Source organism: Lycium ferocissimum, chromosome 7, assembly GCF_029784015.1.
Source record: "Lycium ferocissimum isolate CSIRO_LF1 chromosome 7, AGI_CSIRO_Lferr_CH_V1, whole genome shotgun sequence".
NCBI classification, from domain to species: domain Eukaryota; kingdom Viridiplantae; phylum Streptophyta; class Magnoliopsida; order Solanales; family Solanaceae; genus Lycium; species Lycium ferocissimum.
In genome coordinates, this window is record NC_081348.1 from 48,456,717 (window position 1) to 48,476,692 (window position 19,976).

The 19,976-nt window shown below is 35.2% G+C and overlaps 2 protein-coding genes across 2 annotated transcripts; one reads left to right on the forward strand and one right to left on the reverse strand.

The window, feature by feature from the left end:
- Window positions 1–613: 613 nt before the first annotated feature.
- LOC132062279 (putative late blight resistance protein homolog R1B-16) lies at window positions 614–2,210 on the forward strand. Its single transcript, XM_059454880.1, has 2 exons — window positions 614–1,075; window positions 1,506–2,210. The coding sequence occupies exons 1-2, from the start codon at window positions 614–616 to the stop codon at window positions 2,208–2,210; spliced, it is 1,167 nt and encodes a 388-aa protein (XP_059310863.1).
- Window positions 2,211–5,336: 3,126 nt separating this feature from the next.
- On the reverse strand, window positions 5,337–6,098 carry LOC132065486 (uncharacterized). The gene has a single exon (XM_059458900.1). The coding sequence runs from the start codon at window positions 6,047–6,049 to the stop codon at window positions 5,477–5,479; it is 573 nt and encodes a 190-aa protein (XP_059314883.1). The 5' UTR covers window positions 6,050–6,098; the 3' UTR covers window positions 5,337–5,476.
- Between the last annotated feature and the right edge of the window lie 13,878 nt (window positions 6,099–19,976).

The following is a 19,976-nucleotide window of genomic DNA, read 5'->3' on the forward strand; positions in this document are numbered from 1 at the left end:
TCGGACATGTAAATGAGTTCGAGGATATGAAGAGTAAACTCATGGAAACCTTGTCCAATGAAAGTGAAATTGTGGCAATCGTAGGTATGGGGGGCATCAGGAAAACAACATTTGCTGGAAGAGTTTATGATGATCCAACAATAAAATCACATTTTGACATTCTAGCATGGGCTACTATGTCAAAGCAATACTGTGTTAGAAGAATGTTGTTGCAGCTTCTTCATTGTATTCCATCAACCAAGGATGTAATCCGCGAGGAAATGGATGATGGTGATCTAGTTGGCAAATTGAAACAGAGGTTGTGGAAGCGCAGGTACCTAATCGTCATTGATGATATATGGAGCACCGATGCTTGGGATGATATAAGTCAATGATTTCCAGATTGCAGAGGAAGTTACATCATACTTACAACAAGGTGCGGTAATGTGGCCAATTATGCTGCTCCCGGTAAGCTTCCTCAACACATGTTGTTTCTAAGCGCAAAAGAAAGCTGGGAACTATTGCAATCAAAAGTACAACTTTCCCTAGAATTATTGGAAGTTGGAAAGAAAATTGCAGATAATTGTCACGGAGTGCCTTTGATGATTACAGTAGTTGCTGGGCTTTTATCTAAATGCACACTGCACTAGATGGATGGAAGCAAGTTGCACAAGATGTAAAATCAGCAATATTTGAAGATCCTAGTCGACAATGTGAAAAGATCCTTGCTTTAAGTTACTATTATCTACCTCAACAGCTGAAAGCATGCTTTCTATATTTTGGGATTTTTCCTGAAGATGATGAGGTTAATGTGACAAGACTAATCAACCTATGGGTTGCAGAGGGACTTTTGAAGGAAGGTGATGATACTAAAAGTTTGGAGGATGTAGCTGAAGAATGTTTACAAGAACTTATAGATAGAAATTTGGTTCTCGTAGGCCAGCAGAATTTTTGTGGGGAGGTGGAAACATGTAAGATCCATGATCTCTTACATGAGTTATGTTTGAGAAAAGCTCGAAGTGAGAACTTCCTACCTGTTATTAGTAACGAATCATGGAACCGATCAGCCCCACGTGTCTCCCGATCATTCACACAGGTCTGTCTAATGAAAGTTCGATCAATTAGTGGTTTTCATCGATTAAACTCTCATGATCGGTATAATCAAAATAAAATTCACACTATTCTCTATCGAGGTGAACATGTATACGTTGTAGATCAACGGGGAAATATTGTAGTTGATACTGAAAGAAAGAAGACCGAAATATTAGAATTCAAGAATTTCAAAATGATCAGAGTGTTGGACTTGAGAATGTTATACCCTCATGATGGTGTTCCAACCTCCTTATTTGATCTGGTGCATCTAAGGTATCTACATTTGTCCATTAATAGTCATAAATGTCTCCCTCGTTTCAAATTTCAAAATTTGCAAGTTTTGATTGTTGAAAGAGAAAACCCTGGGAGCATTATGATGCATATAGAAATTTGGAGGATGCCACAGTTAAGGTATGTTCAGTTTATGAATACAGCATGGCGATGTCCTCCGAATATTCCCAACGATGAAGGGGGGGCATAATGCAATATTGGAACACCTACACACCATACCCGGAGTTGGTCCATCATGGTGTAAAGAAGAAATATTTGCACTAATGCCTAACTTGAAGAAATTGGAGGTTGTGTTAGACCGCAATGCTGAGGAACCCCTCGATGATTTCTGGTCGTCTGATGATTGGGATTACTTGTGGCCGAAAAATCCCGCACATGATGCCTTCTTTGAAAATCTGAGTGCTTTTCCGCTAAACCTTAGAAGGCTGACATTATGCGGGTTATGTCTTAATTGGGCAGCTATGGACATTGTAGGCATGTTGCCTAACCTCGAGGCACTCGAATTGAAAGACAACGCATGCGGACGTTCTTCTCTAACCATGTGGAAACCCCGTAAAGGTATGTTTTCTCGATTAAAGTTCTTGTCAATACGTAATATGGGATTTTTCACCAAGTGGAAAGCTGTCGACGATCATTTTCCTGTCCTGGAGAAACTTTTTATATCTCATTGCAAATGGCTAAAAGAGATTCCACAAGAATTTGCAAATATTCCAACAGTGCAAGTGATCGAGTTACGTGAGTGTAGTGTTCACCTAGCAAAATCAGCAAAGCAGCTTCAACAAGAGCAAGAAGCCATCTTTGGATGCCAAGTGACTAATATCCATGAATCCAATTGTAAATACGGTTAAATCATCCATATTTCATGCTTTGTCAAATATATAAATAAAATATAGCATACTATGTTTTTTTTTATTGTGAGTCTTAACATTTCTTTCTTCTAGAGGCTTTATTGGCTCAATCTCATGACGATCTGTTAGGGTCTCGTTTTTTGCGCTTGATCCCTAACATAGCTCCAACCTGAATCCTGAACTATTGGTTAAAAGTTGAGGGTTAAATGTGGACCTTTTCCTCAAAGAACTTGGAGACATGGAGTTCACTCATGTCACGTTGGAGCTTCGTTGATGGCAAGAGTAAATACGAAATAATTTACTAATGACAAAAGTATGAATGGACCAAAAGCGTAATGGCGAAATTGATGAGGAATTTCGCATAGTACAGGGGCTTCTTTTGACATTTTCACTTTTGTTTTTATTCCTTCTTGAAAGACGTGCGACACTTCTTCTTTTTTTAAAAAAAAAAAAAATGTTTTTCACTTGGTGTCCGGTACTCTCTTTGTGGCCTACTAATTTGGATTCTCGACGCATAAGACCCGTGTATAAGGGAAACTGGGAAAGCACTTCCTACAAGGATTTTTTTTCCATTTCCAAAACAGGTGGAGGGTCTTTGTCCATCCCTCCCCGGCTCTCAGTGTAGATGTGCAACATTGTACTAGTTGATATTGGATTTGAAAGAGTTCACTACTTGATTTTATTAAGACGGAGATTTATAATTATCCTAATATATGAGTGAAGATTGTATGTGACTATAATTTGATGGTTGAGAGGCCAGTCGTACTTCTTTTTTTTTTTTTTTTTATTGACTTGCAGCCAATCTGGCAAATTTCTGAATGAAGAAGGTAGTTATATATAAATACCTCCTACCACAGGACCAACTCCAGTTATGGTGTGTCTGATCTGCTTTTGGGGATACAACTCCTACCACAGGCGATCTGATAAGAAGCTTGTTCCTATTAACAAAACAGCTCCTTCTTCGCTCTTTCTGAACTGGTAAAGAAATAGGTGCTTTTAACTGCTACCATATTTGTCAAACTTTGCTTAGAACATTCTTTTTCGCTTGAGTTGGTGTACATAGATTAAGATCCTCGAGCAATTGTTTGAGATACACCTGACGAAATTTTTAGTCCATCATTATTGCGGCTTATATCAAATGATTCCATTGAGACTTGCTCCAAAGAAAGTCCTTGCAACATGTTTAAAAAAAAAAAAAAAAAAAAAAAAAAGCAGGTGCTTAAAAATTTCTAATGCGTAGTAAAGGGTCAGGAAAAATTGGACTGCCAAGGGTTTATTGCAAGTTTGCAACATGTAAAGATCAAAATATTCTGAAAAAGAAAAAGAAGCCTTATAAAGTTGGTCTATCTGAGATTTTTCTTTTCTACGTGAAGAATGAGACTTAGAATTCTTTTTACATATTATATGCCAAATAGGCTAAAGTGGATAAAAAACTAAAACTAAATTAAAATCTGACCTACGTACATCCAGCTGTACTTGGTCATAATAATTCCTATTTATCTTTGAAAATTCTGGCTCCACTATTGCTCTCAACGGCAATAATTAGCATGCATCAAAGTTACTTAGGTAAGGTTTTAGGCCCGATGGTGACAATTTCGGTGCAATAAAACATCCATATAGAACACAAACACAATTCATTTACTCAGGTGAAAAAATAGAAGTTAATTTTTCAAAATGGTAAACTGTTGGAAATTATTTTGAAGTGATTCAAAATTTAAATATACCTCTTTTGAATAGGGCACAATATTTCATGAAAATGTGCTTCTAATACATATGTGCGACAAGGTGTCTTCCCATTTTTAAAATAGTAGTACAATCTTTTTAACGTATGTTGGTTACAGCGTTGAATCTCTATAATATCATTATATGCAAAAAATTATCATTGGAATTTCTTCATTCTTTGACTCTTCTCATTATTTTACTTCCAACTAAAATATCGTCCGGTACTTTCTTAACTCCTAAAAGATCCAATCGATAGGGTTCTCCGAGAAAAGCGCCATAAATAGTCGCGAGCTATGGGAGCGAGTGCCTAAAATGCCTCTAACTATCTGTTTTCTACCGGATTTAGTCGGCTTTTAACTATCTAAAACTTATCAAATTCCATTTCTATTTTTTTATACAAACAACGTCAAAGTCGTAAACCATCGTGAGATTAATCGTTAAACCATTTCTCGACACATATTTCTCTCTCCTCGCTTTCTTTTCCTCAAGTTCGTTATCTAACCTCAACTTTTTCTCGAAGATCTCTCTCGCGTTTCGTAGCAACGATTGATCGCGTCGGTTAAAATCGACGAAAAACCGACCCGAGAGATCGGTTTTGTTAAAAAAAAAAAAAAAATTTAAAAACCAGATGGTGTCATTTTAAAAAGCGAACGGTCTCATAAACTCATGAAGGTTTATGAGTTTGTCGTCGTTTGTATAAAAAAATAGACGGAGATCAAATTTGATAAGTTTTAAATAGTTAAGGGTAAATCCTAGGTAAGTGTATAGTTCGGGGACGCGTTTTAGGCATCTACTCCCATGGATTCGACTATTTATGGCCTTTTCTCGAGTTCTCCCGAGACTTCTATGTGCACATCGGAAGATTCCCAAGCGATTTTTTGTATTTTGTGAATAGAAAGATACTTTACTATTTATGTTAAATCAGCGCTTTCCGTAGCATGCCTTGGACCGATTTATTTTATCCAAAACTCTATTACTTATTTATTGTTGACTATTGTGTACTTGATTAGTAACTAAATATTACTTTCTTCATTTTAATTTAAATGTCCTATTTCTCTTTTTAGTCTGTTTCAAAAAAAATATTTTTGTATTTAATAAATTGATGTACAAACATATTTTCTGACAAATTTAAAATCACAAAATTTAAAGGACATTTACTAAATACAAACATCTTTAGTTTAGGACTATAAGATTAAAAAATCTCAGAGTAAAGATTAAAAAATCTCTTTTAAAAATTACCTGAACTTTGTGGCCAACTAAACTAACACACTTAAATTTAAATTGGGACGGAAGAAATATCTATCTTAAGTTACCATCTCTAATATTTTCATAACACAACTTTTTTCCCCTTGAATTATCCATAGCAGTGAAAAAAGCGAGAAGCAGAATTTATAATCAAGTGAATTGCACTGATAAACCTTAAACAATTTATTAACCACGTGATATGAAATACATTAGTAATAATATATAGTTACTACAAATTAAACAGATACAATACACTAACCGGAAAAACCACGTCAGCTCAACCGGACCGGATCGGACCGTCATCTAACAAACACCTCCAAAGCCGATTTATTTTCCTGATCAATAACATCAAGAAAAACCGGATCAACAGTCACGTGACTATCCACGTGCACACGAAACTTATGGTCCCACCACATCACTTTAGCAAATCCTTCAATATCCACAGTGGAATCCAGCACCATCTCTCTCTTCGCCACGTCAGCAACAAATTTCTTCCCGTGATGTGCCAGCTGTCCTCCACTAAGCCTCGCCGGTAGCCGTAACACTTGACATGACCTCGGCGGCTGTGATCCGGCTTTGACCCGAGCCGAGCCGAGGTGTTCGCCGGAGTAGAAAATGGACATTTCAGTTGAGGAGTAGGTAATTGAGGTTACGTTAGGGTTAGTGACGTGGACTGTTAGTATGAGCTCGGCGTCTAAGACGGGGAAATTGAGCTTGAAGGAAGTTAAGTCGATGGATATGAGGTGGAAATCTGGGTCACGTGGTTTTGAGGAGAGTGCGGCTACTGCGGCGGCGGCGGTAGCGGCGCCGACGAAGGCGGAGGTCCAGCTCCATGAAGGCCCGTTTCGTCTTCTTCTTCCTTCTTTGCTCATTGGTAGTGTAAAAGATACACTGAATTTTGATTGGGAGAATAATGGAGGAGAAAAGCAGTTGAAATTGACTGGGGGAGTGTGAAGTTACGTTTTTGTCCCTACGCGGGGTCCTAGTGGAACAGAAAAATTAGGTAGGTATGTCTGAATTTTGGTAAATTCAAAATTCCCCATACTTTCTGCGTGTTTTAAACGTAAAATGGCCAAATATACCTTCCGTTTGAGTAATATATCTCTTTCGTTATACTTTCGATCCAAATATATCTCTTTCATTATATTTTGAAACAAATTTATTCTTAATTTTGACGGAGCGATAGGTGACGAACTCAGAATCAAATAACTCATCCGATTTTAAATATTGGATTTATTCTTTGCTCATTGGTGTGAAAAGTTACTGAATTTTGATTGGGACAAAAGTGGAGAAGAAAAGCAGTTGAAATTGACTGGGGGGAATCAGAAGTTACATTTTTGTCCCTGGTTGTGGTACATTTTTGTCCCTGGTTGTGGTCCTGTCGGAGCAAAAAAGTTAGGTAAGTAATGTCTGAATTTTGGTAAATTCGAATTTTCCCATACTTTCTTTGTGTTTTAAACGTTGAGGAGTCATTTGGTGTGCGGGATAAGATGGGGATATCCTAACATTAAGTTTGAGAATAATTTTATATTCTGTTTGAAAGAAGGTATAATTTTATACGTTCTACCAAATTGAGTACAAAATTAATCTCAATGCTTGGATATTCCTTCCCATTAACTTAGGGAGCATTTTATTCCACCTCTCAGATGGAATAAATTAGTCCCATGGTTATATTCCCGGGATAATTTAGTCCACATACAAACTACCTCTAAAGGGCCAAATATACTTATGTACTATAAAAAATAGTTTTAAAATACATTTCATTTGAGTTTCAATCCAAATATATTCCTCCCGTTATATTTTCGGTCCAAATATGTGCTTCCTATTATACTTCGACACGAATTTATCCTTAATTTTGATGGCGAGAAATGTGAAAAGTTCATAATCAAATGACTCACCCCAATTTTAAATACTCGATTTTTCTAGATACCCACCCGTTTAACTCATTCCCTTCGCTTTGTGTTCTTATCTTTTTCTTTTCTGATTGGACAAAAATGGAGGAGAAAAGCAGTGGAAATTGAGTGGGGATGTGAATTACAGTTATGTCCCTGGTTGTGTTCCTAGTGGAGCAGAAAGTTAGGAATAATGTCTGAGTTTTGATAAATTCAGAATTTCCCCATACTTTCTGCGTGTTTTAAATGATTGTAGTAGTGGGTGAAAAGTTTGTTCATCTTCATTATCACTTCATAGGATGTGAACGGCTACTTATAGACCCTCGTAGTTTTCTGTAATTACCCAAAAAAAATGAAATGAACCAAAATACCCTAAGAAAAAAAAAGTGATACCAAAGTACATTTAACACTGTAAATTACTGCATTAAAGGACTTAACCGTAACGACACGGTTAAGTCCAACAGCGCAGTAATTTACTGCCTTAAGGAAGTCCGTCAAAGGTTTAATAACGCAGGAAATTCCTGCGTTAAACAACTCCATAAAACTAGGGCAGAACCTCCATTTTCCTAACACTTCTCCATTCTCCTCCATTTTCATTCTTTTGCCATACTTTGCCCCCTCATAAATCATGTCTCAAAACTCCGAATCATCATTTTATGCTATAGAACCCGGCGTATGTTATTGCGGTGTATACTGCCGGCTCAAAATTTCAAGGACTCCAGAAAATCCAGGCTGTCGTTTTTGGCGTTGTAAAGTGCTCGAAGTAAGTTTATTTTGCAACTTTTTATAGAGTTTTTCTCACATTGTCTACATTTTCTACCTTACAAAACTAATGTTATTTGTTATTTTATTAGGCAGATGGTGAGTGCACATATTTTCGGTGCGAAGATAAAGTTCACGTGGATAAAACGGTGGCGGCGAAGTATAAAAAGCCTCCGGTTGATACATATACCGTGACTTCGCGAAGCAATGTAGATACCGTGAAGTTTGATTTGCAGTGTCAATTTAGGGAAACTCTACAAAAAATTGAACTTCTGGAGTTGTTGCTAAAAGAATCGGAAGAAAAGAATAGTATTTATAAGGATAATCTTAAAGACTCTCAACGCGAGACAAATGCTTTGAAAGAGAAAGTGAAGAGGATGATTTGTGGTCTCTTGTTGTTTTTGGTAATTTTGAAGTGTTGCATTGTTGGCTAGGTTTGTGGTCATAGTAGTTTAACTTTTTATGTATTATGTATTTTCTATGGTTTTTCTAATGTATTTTGTAATCGTCACATTTTATGTAGTGGTTTATTTGTGTTTTCTATAAAAATTTGAATCATTTCACTTTGTATTTATGTATATAATGTTTGTCAATTCTAACACGCTTAAGTAAGTAAATAATAAAATATAAGAATAAATGCAAAACTAAACATACAAATATTCTTCAAATTAATGACATCATCATAAATTAAAAATATAATTAAAATCATAATATTCTTAATCATCAGAATTGAAGTTATCAATATCGTCCTCAGATAAAAATCTTGGGTTTTTTAGGACAAATCTTCTTTATGTAGATGTTAGTTCCCTACCGGTTGATAATGCTTGTTCTTCAGCCAAGTTGAGCATGTAAAATCTAATGTCGTGCTACCATTCGGCCGTTCTCTTTCATAATCCTTTGTACCACAACCTTGCAAGAATCTTGATCAGTTCGAGGCATGCTCAATGAAAATCTTGTTGGGATTGGAGAGTTGAGGTTGTCTAAGTCACGAACAAGATGTTGTGATTCGGCGTACTGATATGCCCATTCGCGACGTAAACCACAATAATATTCATGTGGATCTGAATATTTCAGCTCGTGAAAATCGTCATTACCCTCTATTAAAAGGTGGGGCTTCAAATCATCTAGCACGAATTCACTATTATCGGTTGTGGAATCACCGAAATAGTTGTTATGATTTGAGATATCATCACCACTGCTATTCGGATCCTTTGGAAAGAATACCGACCAATCTACATTTCTACTATTGAACATTGAATTTTTAGTAGTTTACTATGTTGCGAAAGGCTACTTATATAGGTAGGGGTGTTCATGGTCCGATTTGGCTCGGATTTTGGTTAAAACCAAATCAAACCAATTAAGTCGGGTTTTTTTTAATATTCAAACTAAACCAAACCATTATAGTATAAATTCTATCGATTTCGGGTTTTTCGGCTTTATCGGTTTGGTTTGATTTTTGCGGTTTTTTCGGGTTTTAAGAACGTATTTTATAATGCATTAAAAATTGATACAAGTGAGGTAACATAACCCAAAATGCAAGCAAATACTACATAAATTTGCCTCATTATCTTTATTAAAAAAAAAAAACTCTTAGCTTCATTCCCCTAAGAAAATGGGGGAAACAAAACAAAAACACCACTCAAGAGTTATTTTTTTTTATTTTTTTTTTTTTCAAGAATCCAAAAGGAAGTCAACAGAAAGGAAGTTGGTAAATCAATTCCTAAAAAATAATCAAGTCCACTCATCGCTTGAAATTTCCCAAATTCTTCTTCCTTTCTCCACCTAATAAGATAGCATCAGTAGATTAATCAAGAAGCGTGCCAATATGTAAAGAAATTGGGTCATTAACAAAAAATTCAGTTTCAATCACATAATCAAATTCACCTATATAAAGCTCATCTTTCTGGGAATTTTGAGCAAGATCTTTTCTAACACAAACATTGTATAATAAACAAATTAAAAGAGAGGGGGTATTCATTGACCAAAAGGGTTCGCGATAGAGTCCATTTCTGAACTAGACTTTTCTTGCTAGTTAGTATTTAAATTAGTATTGGACTTGGAAGGACCAAAATTATGAAGAAGATACATAAATTTTAATTAGTGTGATATATATATATATATATATATATATATATATATATATATATATATATATATATAGATATATATATATAGGTTTGGTTCGATTTTTTTTTCGTTCAACACCAAACCAAACCAATTGTTATCGGCTTCTTAAAATTTTAAACTAAATCAAATCGAACCGAGCTAGTTTTTGATTTATTAAATCGGTTTGACTCGATTTACCGGTTCAGATCGATTTTTCGGTCTCATTTGAACACCCTACATATAGGTATCAAACTCAATAGGTTGTGGGATCATGTCTATGACACCGCCTACTTTATTTAAAACAAAAATTAATAAGATCATGGGAATCATCGTCATCAGACATCTTACAGTCCGAGTCCCACTTGGATGTGACGTAACCATTTCGACTATATCCCGCTCTAATGCAAGGTGTTTGCATTTGGTTGTTCTCTTCGCGAAAATGATTAAGGGCAAAATTCAACTCTTGTGGAGTGCCACGAGGCATTGACGTAGTATGACCTTTTGGGCGTTTAAGTCCAATTGCCCTCAAGTTTTATTCCAGTGTTACAGCCTCCCTAACACGTCAATTCCACTCATCTGTCATTGTATTGTTGTAACGTTGATTGTATCTCTCATAGGTTATTCGAGTATTCAAAATCTTCACCCAATTCCCATGTCCTACTCATTGCTTCGAATATGTCTCCTGGAGAGAACGATGTAAGATGACTAATATTTTCAAATTGGTTAAACAATGACATAATACCCTATTTTGTGTGGTTACTAGTTATTCGTCAATTACGTTATATAACACTCGCTAGCAATCATATTGATGTATAGTGCTAATTGTAGATGCGTTATGCATGGTGAATTTATGACATTTCTGAATGACAACGTTGAATGACAACATAATGCACGTGTTTGGCCACTTTATATACCTTTAGCGCATGGTTGATTTCTGACATTTTTGAATGACAACACATATTGATGTATAACGCTAATTTTAAATGCGTTATGCATGGTGGATTTACGACGTTTCTGAATGACAACACTGATTGACAAAACAATGCATGTGTTTGACCACTTTATACACCTTTAGCACATGGTTGATTTCTGACGTTTCTGAATGACAACAATGATTGACAACACAGTGCATGCGTTTGACCACTTTATACACCTTTAGCGTAGTAAATTACTGTGTTATGTATAACGCAACAATTTCCTGCGTCATAAAAGCCAATAATTCAACTGGTTTTTCAGTAAAGCCACTGACACCTTTAAACTCATTATATAAAGCGATTTGGATGAAAGGAAAACACAAAATTTTATCTAACTTCGAAATTTCATCCAACTTCTTCATTTTGTACTTCTAAATTAGTAAAAAATGGAGGATGTTCCAACTGTTAGGGTTTCTTTATTTTGGGACGGAGAAATTATTTATGAGTCTAATAGTTTGCGTTATGACTCTCCCCCAAAATACCATGTTAAGTTTCCACTTAACTTAAAATACTCAAAACTACTCCAAGCTTTGTATAGTAGACTAAATGTTAGTAGGAGAGAATTTTATTTAACTATAATTGGGAGATATCCATTTTCTTTTAAACCACAAGGTTTAGTTAGTTATGGACAGTGGCATATCGTAGACGATGACTCTTTGACTGATTATTTGAAGGCGCCTTATGATTATAGGGAATGTATTATCTTGAACGTCCTTGAGATGTATGTAGAGAAGGTCCCCATAAATCGTCTTGAATTCCCGGCTAGAGCTCCTCGGGAAGCCCGAAATAGACCTCATCGGGAAGCCGCATCTAAAATTCGCCGGGAAATTCAGTCTAAAGTCACTGATGCGGAGGCTATGCATGAAAACATTTATCCTGAGATGACTACTTATGAAGGCATTTTGAGGAGTCAAATGTCTCTGGAAAGTTTAAGCCAACAATTTGATAGACAGTGGTAAATATTTATTATTATTATTATGATTATTATTATCATTATCATCATTATTATTATTATTATTATTATTATTATTATTATTATTATTATTATCATTATCATGATTATTATTATTATTATTATTATTATTATTATTATTATTATTATTATTATTATTATTATTATTATTATTATCATTATCATCATTATGATTATTATTATCATTATCATCATTATGATTATTATTATCATTATCATCATTATGATCATGATCATGATCATCATCATCATCATTATTATGCATTATCATAAATATATATTATCATTATTATTATTATTATTATTATTATTATTATTATTATTATGATTATAATTTTATTATTATGGGTTATACACTGATATGAAGAATATCTGATATGAATAATAAAATTCAACTATTCAAAACGATGCTCCTTCTTTAAGTTTCGTTTGCAGTTGATTACTATCGGTATGTCTACTTTTAGCCATGTCAATAGTATTATATTTGATGTTTAGTAGTTAAAATACTCTAGTTTCTTGTGTAGGGAAAATTTTACACAAAATGAGTTGCACTAAATGTGGATCATTCCTCAAACTCATGCAATGTTAATTCTTATTGGTAGGTCCATCATTTTTATATTTAATAATAGATATATTTTGATGTTTGGTAGTTAATATATTTTACTTATTTTCTATAGGAAAAGACCTGCTCTGGATGGTGTTGATTATCCGAATCATACAAATACCATCAAGTGATAGTGACGACCTACTTAATGCAGAGGAAAGTGAGGATGAGGACGGGGATGAAAGTGAGGAAGAGAATATTATCATCAAAATCATGTACACATGTTAGAAGAGATAATGAATAGTTTGTCACACCATGAAGAACTGAATTCGCAGCACCCATTTCACCAGCAAGAGTTGATGCCGCAAAGCCAATTTTAGTAGCAAGAATCAATACCGAAAGCGACCTCGGTCCAGTGGAATTCCAATGAGATTCCCTATCTTGATTATCTTCAAGATCGCCCTGATGCCTTTATCTTTATTAGGGATGTTGATCATATTCGTCAAAAATTGTGGAAAGAGCCAAACGATCTTGTAAAAGAGGATGCTCATATTGAAAAAGGCATGATTTTCAACTCGAAAAAGTCATTGCAAAGGGCGGTTAAGATTTATGGCATCCAGGGGATGAGGGAGTTCAAAGTTGCTGATTCCATTCGAACATATTGGCAATTGGATTGCAGGCGAAAAAATCAAGGTTGTCAATGGATACTCCATGGTAAGGAGACTGTTGATAGATATGGAATATTTCAAAGTTCTACACAAAGCACACTTGTGATATGGGTGACCTCCCAGATGTTCATTTAAATCTAGATACCAATATGATTACTGTTGTGTTAGTTGACGACATTGCAAAAAGCCCAAGGTACCCTTCTCCTAAGTTTATTTTAATTTTGATGCTAATATGAGGTTCCTCGTTGCTATATGCTGATATTTCAACTTCTTTAGGTTCAAAGTTAAAGAATGCATTACAGCTGTTCTGAAAGTATATCGCAAAATCATAAGTAGGCGAAAGGCATATCTTGGGCATAGGTGTGCACATGAGATTGTTTATGGCAATTGGGATAGCTTTTTCAAGACATTGCTAAGATACACGGCAGCTCTACAATAGTTCAATGCTGGTACTGTTGTTGAATGGAAGCTCAAGTCGAAACCTGGTGTGGCCGGTAATATTTTTCAGTTTGTGTTTTGGGCATTCAAACCATGCATTGATGGTTTTGCTCATTGTCGGCCAGTAATATCAATAGATGGCACATATGTGTAAGGAAAATATGACATCAAGCTACTAATTATAGTTGGAATGGATCCAAATAGATCTATATTCCCTCTGGCTTTTGCAATTGCAGCTAATGAGAGCAAAAAGACATGGGGTATGTTTTTGACCTACTTGAGGCAAGATGTTATCAAGGATAGAATGAGTATATGTGTTCTATCAAACAATCATGCTGGCATATTGAGCAATATGTGGGATTTGCATGGGTTACAGCCGCCCTTTGCCTACCATCGTTATTGTTTAAGGCATTTGAATGCAAATTTTCAGCAGAAATATCGAAGCCCAGAACTAAACAATTGGATGCGGGCAGCTGCAACATAGCATTAGGAGAAGAAGTTTCATAAACGGATGGAGTTGATTAGGTAGGCAGATGAGGAGGCCTACCACTGGTTGAATAAATTAGAAAAAGACAAATGGACAGGATGAAGGTAGGAGATGGGGATGCTAATAACAAACAGCGCTGAGTAATTCAATGGCTTATTGAAATCTGCACGGGGACTACCCGTTACCGCAATAGTTAGAATGACTTTTATGCAGGTTGTGGAGCGGTTCGTGATTCAATCAAAGGCAGTCAAAGGAATTGATGCAGACGGTCTAAAATGGATGCCAAAACCAACACAATTGTTCGAGTATCACAAATTTAAGTGTCAGCAACACGACAGGATAGTGCCATGCAAAGCGTATATTTGAACTCACAACAAGTTTGTGCACCAAGGTGGTGGAGGTAACGTTCACACAATTTGTGAGATACCAAGAACATGCACATCTGGCAAGTGGCAATCATACCACATGCCATGTTCTCATGCCTTCAATTGTTTTATCACAATGAGAAAGAACGCCTCGCAATACGTGGCTAAGAAATTTACAGTGGAAAATTATGCAAAAACGTATGCCGAAAGGTTCTACCCACTTGGTAATGAGAGTTATTGGCCACCGAAGCCATTTTCGATGGTTCCTAATAAAGCATTTATTCGTAAATTGAAACAGCGAGCATACTCCCGTATTATAATGAAATGGATGTTCCACCAGGAGATACACTCGAAAATGCTCATTTTGCAATAATGTTGGTCATGATAAGCGTAAGTGTCCCTTACGACATGGTGGTCAAAGTACATCTCGTGGTGGAAGTACCTCTCGTGGCGGAAGAAACTTTCGTGGTGGCGGCAGATCTCACGTGGTGGCACATCTCGCGGTGGCGAAACATCTAGTCAAGGGCATGAATTGATGAATCTATTTTAATTTTTTTATTGATGAATCTATTTTAATTTTTTTATTGATGAATCTATTTTAATTTTTTTCTTTCTTTGATGAATCTATTTTAACTAGTTTCGGTTTGTTATTAATGAACTAGTTTAAGTATTTTCATATTATTATGAATGATGCAATTTAATTATTTTGAGATTGGTATGAATGATGCAATTTTGACTAAAAAATAACATGCTTAAATCTAAACTCTAAAAAATAAATAACTTAAAGCTAATGACAACAAGTTTTCAAACAAAAACTTACTTCGAGCACTTTTCAACCACTAAACGGCAATCCGAAGTTTTGTGTATCCTTAATGTATTGAGCCTACCTTATTAATTGCACAAAAATAAGTCAGATTCTATATAAATTATTGAAGTTACGGAGTCTCGAAGCATGATTAATCTAAGGCTAAAGTACGTAAAAAGTGTGAAAAATGTAGAAGAAATAGAGTAATTAACCAAAAAAAAAAAGCAAAAAAAAAAAGAAAAAAAAAGAGGAAGCAGAATAGCGTAGTAAATTACTGCGCTATTGGACTTAACCGTGCCATTACAGTTAAGTCCTTTAACACAGTAATTTACTTCATTAAAGATACTTTGGTACCAGTTTTTGTGGTTGGGGTATTTTGATTTATTTGCTCTCTTTTTTTGGGTCATTTTGGTTCCAAACTCGTTAGAATTGTTTGTATTGGAAAAATACTCCAGGCCAAAGTATTTGATGTTTTAGGTTTGGAAACATGAATTAAAAGATTTACTTATTTCTAAAAATTAAAAGGGATTTTAATAAAAATACTCTTAATTATGAATTTCTTTTCTTTTTTAGGTTGACATAATTATCATAGAGATTAGGAATGTATTAAAGGAAAAATTGAAAAAAAAAAGTTAAATACTTTCTTGGCCTTATGAGATACTCCCTCCGGTCTAAAATAAATGAATTTTTGGAGCTTTTTCTATGGATCAAAATAAATAAATTGTTTAAAGTTGAAGGAGGTAGTAATCTTTTTTTTCCAGAATTACTCTTCTCTCAAATGATTTTTTCAATTATTTTTAAATTTTCTAGGAATATAGTACTCCCTCCGGATAAAAAAGAATATCCACTTAGGCATTTACACACCCCTTAAGAAAATATTAAGTTCTAGATAAAAATAGATAATTTGACTAAACTACTCTTAATTAATTAGGTATTAGGATTTGATCACTTAATACTTAAAAGGGGCAATTTTGGAAGAATAAGGTTAATTGTTTCTTGATTTGGTAAGTGAACACTATTTTTGAACAAAATAAAAAATGGTAAATGGACACTCTTTTTGATCCAGAGGGAGTACTAAATAGAGAGTATTTTTCAATTGCATGAATTGCACTAATTGTCAAAGAGTAAGATTGTAAAATGACCCTTTGATTACTGTATTGAATTAATTTTCTTAAAGGGTGTGTCAAATTCCAAAAAATTATTTATTTCGAAATGAGAGTATCCATTATTTTGAATCAACTTTTAGAGGCTAAAACATCCTATTTTCTTTTGAAATGGAGGGATTACTTGTTAATTTGTTATAAAGACTAGTAAGAAGAAAATAGAGGAGAGAAAAAATGGCTCCTCTGCTTGTTGCTTGAGATGAATCTAGCTTAATTTGGTGGTTTAATGAAAAACTACTGTTATTAGGAAAGTGAACTAATATAGTTACTAAATTAAAATACTACTCCCTCCATCTCAATTAAGTGTCATAATTTTCTTTTTGATCTGTTTAAAAATGAGTGTCTCTTTCTGTATTTAGTAAGTTAACAAACCAAACATCCTACCTGACAAGTTTATAACTATAAGATTCAAAGAACATTTTAGTACATTATATACATTTTTAATTTAGGATCATAAGATTCAAAAGTCTCTTTTTATTTCTTAAACTTTTTGCCTAATGTAACTAAGACACTTAAATTTAAATTTAAATTTAAATGGAGGGAGTATTATCATTATGAAAATTTAACTTGTGATAACAACAAAATTTACAAAGAATAGCTTGGAATGTGAATGGAGAAGAATGAATGATTAATGTGGCAAAGAGGATAGAGTAGAATGAACGACAAAGTAAAAAAATACTACTCATTTAATAGGACCCGGCACTTTTGTAAGTCAAAAAAAAAAAAAAAAAAAAATTGGAACCAAACTAACCCATTAAAAAAAAAAAAGGAACCAAACTAGGCTTCATCACAAAATCTGTGCGTGAAACCCCTTCCCCCCCGACCCCAACCTTTATTCTTTGGAAATCAAACTCAAAATTAAGATTTTTTTCGTACTTTGACCGAAGATTAGTCACGTTTCAAAACACCGGAATATAAATATTTTATATAGAACTTCATTTTTTTTTTTAGTGTACAATAATATCGGCTCATTACATCAAGTATACATATACATTTGGATCATCGTTTTAGGGATTGTAAAGTGCTCCAAAGTAAGTTTGAAAACTTGTTATATTTAGGTTTAAGTGTCATATTTTATAGGGTTTTGATTAATCTCTTTTGTTTTACTCCCAAAGATATGAAAGTACTTTTTTGGTTCAAGAAAGATAGAAAAGAAAAAATTACTTTGCTTTGTATTAGGTTATTTTTTTCTTTTGTCTTTTTTATTTTGTTATTGTATTGTGTAATCCGCACCTTTTGAATGTGCAAAAATAAATATAATATTTTAAAAAAATTCATCCAATACGAGAGGTTCATAATAATTAAAAAATATTTCATTCTATTAGCAACGAAATATATCACTAAATTATAATAGACTTAAAAAAAAAAATCAAGTTCTAGACACTCTTCTACTTGCAGATGTGCTGCCACCACGGGAGTTTTGCCCACATAAGCGCTTATCATGCCCAAATTGCTTACATATCGAGCACTTGTGAGAGTAAGTCTTTTCGCTAACATCCATTTGATTGTGATAACGGGTTAGCTTGTTTTTTCCCAATTTACGGGTATGGTTCTTGTTCGCAATCATAGAAAACGGCACGGGTGGCCAATAAGCTTGATCACCAAGGGACGGAAGTGGCGGAATATGCTTTAAGGTATTTTACGACCTTATATTCCTCCACCACATAATCAGTTACATTTCTGGCCATTCTCTCAAACACTTGACTGCATGAGAACATGGCATGTGGTACGTTTGCCACTTACCACAAGTGCATGATTTTGTACGCTCAGTAACCATATGTTTATTTCCTCCTTTGCCGTCGCAATAACCCGTTCTAACTTCATACACTCGTTGAGCGACGTCATGCTCGGTCATTTGGTGACCCTCTGCCTTTCTTCTATGGTGCTCCATCTTTTTATAAGGCTTTGGCATCCATGTTCCGTCCTCGGCTAATATAGCTCTGGCCTGCCTTGTCTATCCGCAAATCGCTCCACGACCTGCCTGAAAGTTAGTCTTACCATTGCGGTGATAGGTAGTCCTCGAGTAGATTTGAGAAGTCCATTGAAAGACTCCGAGCTGTTCGTTGTGAGCATGCCCCATCTCCTTCCTCCATCAGCATAAAGCGTCCATTTTTCAACTTCTAATTTCATCAACCAAACATATGCCTCTTCTCACTTCCTTTTGTGACTCCATTTTTTGCGGCCCATTTTCTTTGTTGATCTTTGCGTCGCGACCCCACATCAATTTGTTTACAGTGCCATTTCCAAAATTTATTTGCAAATTAGACTTTAAGTGCCTTAAACAATATCGATGGTAAGCATGTAGAGGCTGCCACCCTTCCAGAGTACGCATATTGTGTAATATGCCTTTATGACGATCCGATTGGACACATATGCCCTGATGACCCTTAACAACATGAGTTTGTAGATGAGTCAAGAACATCCCCCATGTCTCGTTGCTCTCGTTGGCGGCAATTGCGAAAGCAAGAGGGAATATTGACCGATTGGCATCCATACCTACTTTGCGATTAGGAGCTTAATGTCATATCGGCCATATACATGCATCCCATCTATCGATATCACATTCGAGCGGTGAGCAAAACCATCAATACTTAGTTTGAATGCCCAAAAGATGAAGTCGAAAATTTCGCCCTCTAAAAGCCCCTTTGTACAACGGTGCCGGATTAACATGTTTTAGAGCGCCATATACCCCGCAACGCCCGAAAGAGGATTCCCAAGTTCCAAAGATCATCTCAAAAGCATGTCTACGCCTGGAAATCCCTTTCTCTTGCTTATGATTTTACCATATTTTGAGTGGACCATCCTAATACAAGTTTTGATAGGCATCCTGCATAAGTTTAAACAAACAACATTTAGCAATGATATTTTAATTGCTATAAGATATATATTGTAAATGGTCAGATAAGTTACTTTGGAGTTTCCTCAATGTATTTAAGTAATAGCTGAGCAATCATGTTTATATCTAAATTAAAATGATCTGCTCTACTTTGTCCCATATCACAAGTGTGCTTTGGGTGGAATTTTGTGATTTCCCACGACCGTAGGGCTTAGCAATTCCCGAAGCAACCACCGACGACTTTGAGTATGTCGCTTACAAATCAGCCTCCATACCGATTTGTTTGAGTCATCAACCTTAAACTCCCTTTAAACTCCCTCATATCCTTTATACAATACATTCCGACAGCCTGTTGTAATATTTTTTTTGATGTGGACTGCATTCTCTTTACAAGGACACATTCATCAGTCATAGGATTTTTTGGTTCAATCCACGTTTTTTGGCGACTTTGATCATCATCTCTTGTGAAGACAAATGCATCCTCACGACCTTGAGACTGTCAAGATATGGAATATAGTCGGAATGCCTTTGCATTGGGTACATCGAGAATTGGGTTTTCCACCATCGGAGGTGGTACATGGTGGTGAGTTAGTTCTGGTTGCTTCTGAGGACTAAAATATGTATCTTCTTCATCCCCTTCACTATCTTCATCATCGTTACCTACCGCATTATTCGTGGTTCATCGCCATCACTCGATGTATCCACATAACTTGGACAATCGAGGCGCCATCTAAGAAAGACCTCCTCCTACACGATAAAAAGCATATGATAAATTCCAAATTCAAA